The sequence below is a fragment of the Rhododendron vialii genome, chromosome 1a (genome assembly GCF_030253575.1).
Source record: "Rhododendron vialii isolate Sample 1 chromosome 1a, ASM3025357v1".
Taxonomy (NCBI): domain Eukaryota; kingdom Viridiplantae; phylum Streptophyta; class Magnoliopsida; order Ericales; family Ericaceae; genus Rhododendron; species Rhododendron vialii.
This window is the reverse complement of record NC_080557.1, coordinates 12,090,583-12,102,242: the sequence shown is the minus strand read 5'-3', so window position 1 is coordinate 12,102,242 and position 11,660 is coordinate 12,090,583. Positions and strand designations below refer to the sequence as shown.

Genomic DNA, 11,660 nt, shown 5'->3' with positions numbered 1-11,660 from the left:
TTACCGGGGGATTTGTATCTTAGCAAGGGCGGATGGTTACTCGCATAATTTATAATCGGTCTTGCTATTGTCAGCCCACTGAGCTGATAATAAGTACATTAGAAGATAAGAAAAATACATATTTCTGTGTACTTTTTAAATATTTTAATACACATTTACACACTTGAAAAGAATAAAAACTATGTTCTATGGAAAACATGACGCGTCTCGTCTCCTAACGCCAATATATATGCAGCCAATGAAAAGTTGACAACTTGACACTAGCTAGCTGTTGGCTGTGGTTTTCTTTCTTGTCATGAAACATTCACAAAATGACAATCGGTAAATAACCCTACCCCAAGAAATGACTAAAAATAAGGTATACTTATAAGTTAAGTTCAGCTAACATGAATATGATGTCATAATCAGTCAATAACCCTACCCCAAGAAACGACTAAACAAGGTATACCTATAAGTTAAGTTGAGCTAGTATGATGTCGATCATTATAATTTATGTTTAATTTTGAACATATAATGTGATATTTATTACTGTAGTAATTAACGTGCAAAAGCTTACTTCTTTTCAGAGCCAGCCCAAAGCTAAAGCTTGTTTTGCGGCCGCTTTAAGCCTCTAAAAAATTTGGAATTGTAAGGGTCCCTTCTACTTTTTTTATCTTTTATTATAGTCCAACAAAAGAGACTCTATTTTTTATTTTCACTTTTAAGCTCATGAAACGTCAGGGCCGGCTCTGCCCCTCCTCGATGTACCCTATTGAGTTCTTTTCTTAATAAAATTTTCTTTGCCAACAAAAAATAAATAAAAATCCAAAAGCTAGTGACTACCTATTATTTCGCTTACTAGATAAAATATGCAAAAATGCTACGCGCACAACCGTTGTATTGATTGTGCGCGTAATTCTGACCGTGTAGATGTATTTGAACAGTCTAGATTTTAAAAAAACTCTTCCAGTGAATAGTTTAACTTTTTCGGATAAGAGTTTAAGCCAATCCTGACCATTTACTATAACAATGGACGGTTAGAGATTGATTGTGTGTTGTATTTTATACAACCATTATATGTGTAGCACTTTTGAATAGATAGGATTGATAATTTTCTTTAGCCTTTCGATAGATCGTATTTGCGTGAAAAAAACAAAACCCTACAGTACACACTTTACATATGGATAGATAGATGTATATGGTATCCACCCCTCTAATTATAAAAGTGAGGCGCAAAAGTATCCAACCAAAAAAAAAAAAAAATTGAATAAGAATAAAATAAAAAAAAACTCAAAAAACTTACTGGAACTCAACCTAAGCGGTTTGTTTATTTTAATCGGTTTTGCTAACCTCCGCCTATTAAACAAAGGATAATATACACATAATTTCAAATAAGTTCAGATATCAATGTATATCTCACAAATATTAATACATTTTCACAAATATTAATATACCATTCCCGGATATAAATGCACTTTTACCTATTATTCTATCCCTTTGAGCGGACGTTAGAATAATTCTATTTTAATTTCGAATTCAAGAATCCCAGCTCCACTAGCTGCTGTGGCCACCGGACTAGCCTAGTAATTTCCTCGTGATATACTCTCCCACATGTTGAAAAAAAAAGAAAAGAAGAAGTCAAATCAATTACACTTCCTCTGTTATTAAAACTTTCCCAAATTAAAATACTTGGTGTCTGTTAAATAAAAAAAAAAAAATACGGTGTGTCATCACGGGGTCAAATTCCTCTTATCCAATCTTTGTCATCTTCTTTTTTATCTCTTGTTCGTTGCTTTTCTCCCCTATAAATACGCCCATAAAACCTCTCCCCAATAACCACTACTCTCTCTACAACCCCGCCCACCCCCCCCCCCGCTCTTTCTCTCTCTCTGTAGCCATGACAGACGCCAGAGAATCCTGCATTTACGAGGTGAACTACGCCACCCCGAGGAGCTTCGGCACCGCCCTGAAATCCGACCTCAAGGAGACATTGTTCCCCGACGATCCGTTTCACGAATTCAGGAACGAGCCGCCTTCGAAAAAGGCGAAGAAAGCGATCCAATACTTCGTCCCGATCTTCGAGTGGTTGCCCAAATACAGCCTGCGCTTCTTCAAGTACGATCTCCTCGCCGGGATCACTATCGCCAGCCTCGCGATACCGCAGGGGATCAGCTACGCCAAGCTCGCCAACCTCCCTCCGATCATCGGGCTGTGTAAGTATAATTGCAGAAATTAATTTACGAGCGAAACTTTTTTCGCAGAGAAAGATTCATTCAGAATGACGTGACAGAAGTATATTTGTAGAATTTTAAGATTTAATAATGGGTGCGTTTTTGCTTACTTTCGAAGCATCAAATCAAAAAAAGGCAATGTCATTATGTCTGGAATCCATTACGAAAATCACATGCCATTACTCATGAGAATAATATCTGGTGGGTGGATTTTTGTTTTAATTAAGGAAAATGATTCACAAATCTCGGATTATATAGACAATTTTGCCAGAATGATATGGAAGGATCGCGACTATATATATTTTTGGAAGGATAGCTATATCTTTATCAAGGAACAGAGTCAAGATTTTGATCGGGACAGATTTTCATCTAAACGAATGTGTTGTATCTTGCAGAGGAGACATATCTTGTACTTGATGTTATATCGTAGTACCCTATATGCTATGATAATTTCGGCTCAATGCGATCACGAGTATATGAAATTATTTTCATTTTTATATTAAAAATAATCAAAATTATGCATAATATTATTAAAAAAACTAAAATCTGACTCCACCCATGACTCCTATTGGCAAAATCCAATTATGAAAAGACATCGCAATGACTTTCTTGGAAAGGAAACCCATCTCTGCTTAATTATGTGATTAGTTTTGGAAGTAACTCACAAATAGAAAAATATATTTTCTATAACCTTTTGATTCTTCAACATCACTATTGTTAGTTACATGAGTCAACCTAACGAGTATTTTCCTTTGAATTTGAAAGAACCAAAAATGCCACGTCATATGAAATTTATTCCAGAAACAGAAATCTACTTTAACTGTAAAAAGTGTTTGTTACCTTTTGTTTTTTAGTCGAGGGTTGATGATTCCTAGGTCACATGCAACGAGAACGTGAAATTGTCTTTCAAAGATGCTCTGAATTGCTAAAATTTTGCAAGAGCAAATATTGGAAGTGAAGACTAGCATGAAATTTAACTGAAATATAACGTGACCTAGCGGTCGATTGAGTCTAAAACTGATATTTTATTTTATTCTTTTATGGGCAGACTCGAGCTTTGTTCCTCCACTAATATATGCGGTATTCGGGAGCTCAAAGCATCTAGCTGTTGGAACAGTCGCGGCGTGTTCTTTGCTTATCGGTTCGATAATAGGGGAAAAAGTATCACCAGTTGATGATCCAGAGTTATACCTTCACCTGGTTTTCACTGCTACTTTCTTCACTGGAATCCTCCAGTCTCTTATGGGTTTCCTAAGGTAACAGAGTGAGGATCCAAAAAAACAATATTACTAATTCTTTTCTAAGAGCTTGTTTTTGTGAAATATAAATATCTTTTTGGGATGTTACCCCACACAGTGATGGACAAGATCTTTTTTTTTTTTTTATTCCCTTTTGAGCAAAAGAAAAGAAACCGGGTGGCCGAGACTAGAGACTTCAAAATTTTCTTCATCTTAGGGTTCAAGCTAGTTAAATGGGTCTACCCCACACCCAATTTTTTTTCGAGCCAAGTCTAAAATTTTAAGTGGGTCTACTCCCAAATCGATGGTGAGATAATTACCTCAATAGTTTGGTTAGTCGAGATGCACATAAGTAAGTTCGGACACTCAAAATAATAAAAAAAAAAAAAAAAAAGAGGATTGGGGAAGGAAAAAAAAACCGTGTTATAAAACGATCACTTTATATATATAAAAGGAAAGGAAACAGTTTTTTTTTTTACTTTTTTTTTTTGTCATGGTCGTACTAATAGTCAATACATTGATTTTGTTGGTAATAATTGTGTTTATGTGCAGACTAGGAATAGTGGTGGATTTTCTCTCACATTCCACGATCACCGGCTTCATGGGAGGGACTGCTACGATTATCTGCCTGCAACAGCTCAAGGGCATGTTTGGATTGAAGCATTTCACGACCAAAACCGACGTGGTTTCTGTTTTGCACTCTATTATCACCCATCGACATGAGGTTGTTGCACAAAACTCTCACTCATCATTATCATCGTCGTTGTCCATCCTCGTCTTTAATTATCCTTTTTTCCGACGGTCAAGGGTGTCCGCGCACCTCGACCAATTCTTATTCCTAGTCTGGTCAAAGGCGTCATCTATGCCGAGGGTAGGGATCCACAAGAAATTACACTTTTTGCGGCTTCACCCCAATAACCGAATTCTTATCAATTATGCGAAGAGCAAACTCATCAACCGACCAAACTAACCCTCCGGCTTTTAATTATGATTTCTACTAACACAAAAACAAGCTAAAAGCAAGAATCGACCACCTCTTTGGAGTGGGGTACGAGGGTATCTGTCTTTCATGTGTCCAAATTCGTGTACTCAATTCTAATGGATTCTCTCTTTTAGACAAATATTCTTCTAAAAAGAATATTGCTATGCATCACGGACTTATATTAATTTTTTAACCACATTTATTCTTAGAATCGTACTTTTATCTTTTCGTGGGTAATGCAGAGTGTCCCGAATCAGCTCACGCGCATCTCAGAAATCTTTTATATTATTGGTTATCAAGCTATAAGTCGAATAAAAGGGAAATCAATATTTACCAAGAGTTATAGCATTGCCTCTCCAAAAATTTATTCATATTCCTATCAATCAGAGTGTGCCTATCATATCCACCCACCCACCCACTCTGAAAAAGGCTTAAAACTCAAATTATGAAAAGCAAATAAAGGCATGACTCCATTTTCCCCACAATGTCCAAAAATCTTTTTACCCCTAGGAATATCTTTTTACTTGTTCCCTTGATATCATTTAGACTAAAGTGATAAAGTTATTCTTTCTCGCCCACCCGAAATATCTATGCTGGATTTTTGTTTTTTCACAATTATCTGAGAAAATGACCTTTCTTGTAAAACATGAAATAAATACTTAAAAAATAAGAATCTTAGCGCGACGGAGCTTGAATATAGTCACAGTTGCTCATGACTATAGTTAAATATTTAATTGTTATCTACCTTCAATTTACCCGTGTCTTATGAATTTTTTTAATTTCTTTCCAGTGGCGGTGGGAGAGTGCCGTTGTCGGCATCATTTTCTTGGCATTTCTCCAATTCACTAGATATGTGGTGAGTTTTCTGTCGATATATATATTTGTACAAATTTAAATTTACCAGTTTTTATGCGTAAAATTTTTTGTACCAAAATTAACTGAAATTATTGAATTTGCAGAAGCAAAAGAAACCAAAGCTGTTTTGGGTATCAGCTATAGCTCCAATGGTGGTTGTGCTCACTGGCTGTCTCTTTGCTTATTTTGCTCATGCAGAGAAACATGGCATTCAAATTGTTAGTTCTCTTTTCCTTTCCTTACTTTTGCTTATATTTATTTGGATGGTGATTGATATCAAATTCCCCTGAAAAGACGAAAATGCCCTACAAGACTGTCAAAATCTACCATTATTTGGTCATAATTAGTTCCCCTAAAAACAGAGTTTTCGAAAAACAGAGTTCTCTCTCTTTTTTTTGAACTCTAGAGCTTTCTTTTGTTTTCGCCTCTAATGTCCATATTTGCTGAGGCCATAAATAGCATTAGTGGGGTTACCGAGATACAAAGTAACCAAGCTCGGACCCAGAATTTGACAACACTTTTAAACGATTTTCCTTCCCGAAATTGCTCTGCTTGGATAATAAACGATTACGATATCGAGCACAAATGTCTCAAAAGCTCGATATCACAAATGTCTCAAAAGCTTTGAGCATGCATGTAATGTAAAGGTCAAACAAAAACATCTAATTTCTTAGTAGGGTTGGCAAAAGTGGTGGAATACCCATTATAGTTTGTCCAGAATTTCTTATGACCATGCTTCTTATATATGATTGCTTTCTTAACATTTTTTAGGGGGCCCCTTTTGTTTGCAGGTGGGAGATTTGAAGAAAGGGATAAATCCACTCTCCATTCAACATTTGAACTTTGACTCCAAGTACATAGCCGCCCCCATTCAAGCTGGGATCATTACTGCCATGGTGGCTCTTGCTGTAAGCAACCCCAGGAGCTTATTTCAATTTTCTTTTTACTTAATTTTTGAAGACTTGTATTACGCTTAATTGCAAAGTTGTGAATTCAATAAAAGACGGGTAACTTTTTTCTTTATTTCATCCCACTTTTACATAGAAAAACAGAAACAACCCACAACAGTAAAAATATGCGCGACCTAATGCTATCGCATAACAAAATTTCGATTCCAATATAAGTTCCATGTCCAAAATGTCATTGGACTCAAACTATAATCCCATTTCTTTTTTTTTTTCTGAAAAAAATTGCTATTATTGCAGGAAGGAATAGCAATTGGAAGGAGTTTTGCCATACTAAAAAATGAACAAGTTGATGGAAACAAAGAGATGATTGCTTTCGGATTCATGAACATTGTTGGATCTTTCACTTCATGCTACTTGACAACAGGTAATCTAACCGTGATTGTAACCTTCAAATTAAGGGCTCTTTTGCCCATGTCTATCGATCGATTCTATCGCAGCAACAAGGAACCAAATTCTGTTCTCGCCTTGCACTTCACAATTTACCTCTACACAAACAAACTTGAGTACAACATTGTATGATGAATCCGGCTAACAATTTTTGACATGCACTACTTATAATCTGCAGGGCCGTTTTCGAAGACCGCAGTGAACTTCAACGCCGGGTGCAAGACCGCGATGTCGAACGTGGTGATGGCCGCGTGCATGTTGTTGACACTCCTGTTCCTGGCTCCCCTGTTCAGCTACACCCCATTGGTGGCTCTCTCGGCCATCATAATGTCGGCAATGCTGGGGTTGATCGAGTACGAGAAGGCTTATCGACTGTTTAAGACTGACAAATACGATTTCTTGATCTGCATGGCTGCCTTCCTCGGTGTTGCCTTCATTAGCATGGACGTCGGCCTCATGCTGTCGGTAAGGACCTTTTTTGATTCACAAATCATACTATCAAACTTTTGCCTTTTGTTTTGTTCTTTTTTGTTTTCCTTTTTGTTTTTAAATTCTTTTGCAACTTTTGGAAGTTTTGTCCTCATTAAAAAAAAATCCTGTTCGTGCATTTTGCACCAAATTTTTGTGGATTATTGATTCGTCTTGACGAGAGAAATCAAAAAAATTCTTTTACCCAAATATTCACTTTTAAGCTTTTTTTTTTTTGCAAAAAGTGGCACTTTTTAGCTTAAAAGTAGATAATTCCCAAAATATTAGGGTAAAAGTAAAAGTTTTGGATTTTTTGATTGCTTTCGTCGAGACGAACCAATACCACAAAAATTTAACGCAATACTAACAAACGGGAAAAAATTTGAATAACAACAAAACTCACTTTTTGCACTTATTGTTTGGTGGAACTCCATTTTTTGCAACAGAGAAAATCGAAAATACTAGGCCCATAGGCCGACACAACCGGCCCAGTTACATAGCAAATGCATCCAATTCAAATAAAATCTAATAAGCCATTATCTTATCATTTTTTATTTTTTTTTGAAAGGCTTATTTTCTTTTGTTTTGAGCCGACCTAATAGCCATTTTGGACATGCAACCTTTCTTTCGTTTCAGGTAGGACTTGCGATACTCCGAGCACTTCTATATGTGGCTAGGCCCACTACTTGCAAGCTCGGAAGCATACCGAACTCATCATTGTATCGCGATATAGAACAATATCCGGAGGCAAATGGAATCTCTGGGATCCTCGTATTGCAACTCGGTTCCCCTATATACTTTCCAAACTGCAATTACATTAGAGAAAGGTAATTAAACTTTGGTTGTAGTTATCTTTCGTGGTTTTTGATATTGGAAAGTGCTGATAAAGGTATCTTATGGCTTTTTTGGTGCAACTTTAATTTGATTAGGATTTTGAGATGGGTGAGAGATGAACAAGCAAGTAGAGATGCTGATCAAGCCGGAAGTGATATTGAGCATATTTTCCTAGAATTGGGAGGTAAGAATGAGCACAACTCAGTAACAGCTCGTTTGGATGGTGAAAAAAAGAGAGATAAGAAAGGAGAAAAGGGAGCTCTTTCTCACTAAATCTCACCATTTTTGGTGAGATTAGGTGAGAAAGAGAAAGGGCCAATCAAAATATTTCTTTTTTGTACTTTTTTCTCCATTTTTCACAAAAATGTTCAATCCAAATGAGGGATTTTACAAGAAACAATATCTCTTTCCTTTCTTTTTTTCATGAAACCCCCTCCATCCAAAGGGGTTGTAAAATTTCCAATATAGGACACTAACATTATGTTTACAACCTATGTATGGGTTGTTGCTAATAGAACACAAAATATGGTGTTTGTAGGAGTTACCTGCATTGACATTACGGGCGTTGAAACCCTAATCGAGATCTTAAAAGCCCTGGAAGCCAAAGGAATTAAGGTAGGCTACAACGTCCTATATATACTAGTCATTTTCCTAGTATCATAAGTTACATGTTTTCTAACCTATAATTTACTCTTGCAGATGGCACTAGTTAACCCTAGGCTTGAGGTCATGGAGAAGTTGATTGTAACGAAATTCATAGACATAATTGGGAAAGAAAATGTGTTCTTATCGATCGACGATGCGATCGAGGCATCCAGATTTAACCTCAAAAGTTCAAAATAGTTTCAAGATGCATAAGGCCATAATTACGCAATTGCATGGTGATAGTTTAAGCAAAGTTCGAAATTGTACTTAGATGAGAAAAACGATCCTTGTTTGCCAAATGGTTGTGGGAAAGCATAAATTGTCCAAAAAAAAAAAGAAGAGAAATTGTGTACACGATGGATAATGATGTAACAAAAGGTCAAATTTTATTGTATACTTGTGCTGAAAATAAGAATTTAGGTGTAATACAACATCTCAATCAATGCCTATTGTGTTCTGACTTTCCAGGTACTTTTATTCTACCTCCACACCTAACTACACACAAACACAAAATGTGGCGTGTTGACATAAGACATTGGGACCCACAACCTGAACTCAATGAAGCAACAGAAAAACTTATTTACGGAGCAAATAGCGACCTGCTTAGCGAAATCCTAATCCTAAAATAATGGGTTGGCCCAAAGCGTAAGGCTGAGACCGATGTAGCATAATATTCAGTAAGACCGGAGTCGAATCCACAAAGACGGAGATGTGTGCTGACTTCAAAACTCGGGTTGTTATAATTTGAACTGGCTCTTAGGTAGCCACCCCTTGTCGTTTTATGCGGAGATTAACTAAAACCTAAGAAATGGTTTGGTTTTTCCAAATAATTAAAAAGAAGGTATGGTAGTACGATTCATAGCATTCGCAATCAGTCCGGACTTATCTGCTCTATTTGTTGTTCTTGAAAACGTTCAACTTTAGAGAGAAAAAGATACCTCGAAAGATGCGAACCTTTATGGTCGTCGTTTACTTATGCGCATTGGAGAATGAGTTTTGGTCCCCCATTCCCCCATTCACATGGGCTCCGACAATGCTCGGGTTCGTCTAAAGGCAGTCTTTACTAACCGAAAATTGCCTTTTCATTATTATTTTGAAATAGGAGCAGAATATATCTGACCTAGCCACGGTGTGCTAATCACCCCGCGACCCTACCTATACGACTACGCACTCATTATCAAGCAAGAAACATCAAAAACCCTAGTTGGAAACACGCTTCTATTACTCGAAGTGGAAATTAAACAAGAGATATGAACTAATCGAGTACCAGCGAACAACTTTTATAAAGAACAGAAATTGAAACGAGTTACCAGAGTGCGAGAAAACTTGAACGAATCGTCAAGAACTTGAAAGAAAAGAGCTCTAAAGAAAATAATGTACGTCTAAGCTATAAAATAAATTCCAAAATCTTAAAACGACGTTTAGAGGGTATTTATACCAAACCCCCAAAATCTAAAATTAAAACATTAAAAACTTTTTTTTTCCCGTTGTTGCCACCAATATCGATACAGTTAAGGGCTGTATCGATACAGTCATCTCTATCCCGCAGCTAACCATATCCGTATAGATACAGCTTAGAGTTGTATCGATACCGCCTCTGTTAGTGGGCCATCTCGAGCTTTGCATGCACTTTTGGCACCCGACGCCTCACGCCTCCGCCTTGACTTCCCACAACGATGTCCAAACCGGCCTCAAGGCCTCGCAATCCAACCTTGGCACAAAATCTGCCTTATTTCGATCCGGCGAAACTAAGAAAAACAAGACAAAGCACGGCATCAAGCGGAAAATGAGATAAAACGTGCATCTAATGCGCTAATTTGTCCTACTTAGGCGCTCATATCCATGATATCGTGCGCCTATCACAACTGTACAAAAATGTTTTGGACGGTCCGAATTATAAACAAATTATTACTGGTCAGAAATATTTATTACCGGTCAAAATTTAAAAAACATATCTCAATCATTGATTGTCTAAATGGATGGATGAGTTCAGGCAGCTCCATAAATAACCTATTTACAGCGGATTCGTAAATAAATTTCTCTCAACACATGAAACAAAATGGAAAACAGAAACGAAAAAGAAAACTCCCCATCCCCTCTCTCTCTCTCTCTGTCTCTCTCTTAGGAAAAGGAGACTCTTTCATCTTGGACTCCCTTTTTCATCCCCCCCCCCCCCCCCCCCCCCCCCGCCCTCCACTGTCTCTCACCACAAAATTACCCACCTTCACACCATTTCTCTCCACCAATCACCTACCTTCACTCATGTTAAGTAATCTTCAATTTACTAGAACAAATAAGCTCAAAGAAGGTAACTTAAACAAGAACGGTGGTTTTCATGTGAATACAAGGAACCAAAAGGGGAAGAAAATATCACTCCCGATTCTAGAATCCAACAATATGAAGAACAGGGAAATGGTAATTACAAAATCCTCCAATTGAAAAGATCTACATTCCACCATTTTCCTGTGTCTTGTCGTCTCCTTGCTAGGTTTGGGTTGATTTGTTTCAATTATGCGCTTCTTTGTTTTTGCCAATTTTCACAGTCGATCAAGAGCTAGTGAGAGAGATTGATTGATTAAAATTCAGATTTTGACAACAGATTTATTAAAATTCAGTTCAATAACTTCATCAATTTGATCCAGGAACTCAGCCACAAGTGACACTCTTGCTTTATCAAAAACCAAACACTAAAAAGAATGGCTAGCCAGTACACTTTCAGACCAACTCAATCAAGTTGGCAAAGGTAATGCTGAATTGGGAAGGACCAAGAAGAAGAAAATTTTAGTGGAAATTCTAGGCTACAACCCCACTCCATCTCCCCTGTGAAAAACCGTGGTGGAAGGAAAAAGAAAACCAAGAGTGTGGTGTTCAGGGCTGCTGCTGCTGTAGTTGCTCTTTCTATTTCGACTGAAGGAATTTCTAACAGAAATAGAATTCTTTTGGATGAATCACAAGCTGTGTGGCAACTGAATAAAATGATGAAAATTGGGTGACAAATGGCCAAATGGTCAGTGATGAAAATTGAATCGTTGACAAATGATTTTTTTTTTTTTGCTAAGCAAAAAGAATTTAT

General features: G+C 37.1%; 1 protein-coding gene across 1 annotated transcript; it reads left to right on the top strand.

Moving 5' to 3' along the window:
• The first annotated feature begins 1,844 nt into the window (after positions 1-1,844).
• Positions 1,845-9,043, top strand: LOC131302104 (probable sulfate transporter 3.5). Its single transcript, XM_058328731.1, has 12 exons — positions 1,845-2,192; positions 3,259-3,466; positions 4,001-4,172; positions 5,221-5,286; positions 5,390-5,503; positions 6,077-6,193; positions 6,491-6,617; positions 6,819-7,105; positions 7,745-7,935; positions 8,038-8,126; positions 8,481-8,557; positions 8,642-9,043. Exons 1-12 carry the CDS (start codon positions 1,877-1,879, stop codon positions 8,783-8,785), a joined length of 1,908 nt encoding a protein of 635 aa, XP_058184714.1. The 5' UTR covers positions 1,845-1,876; the 3' UTR covers positions 8,786-9,043.
• Positions 9,044-11,660: the final 2,617 nt, after the last annotated feature.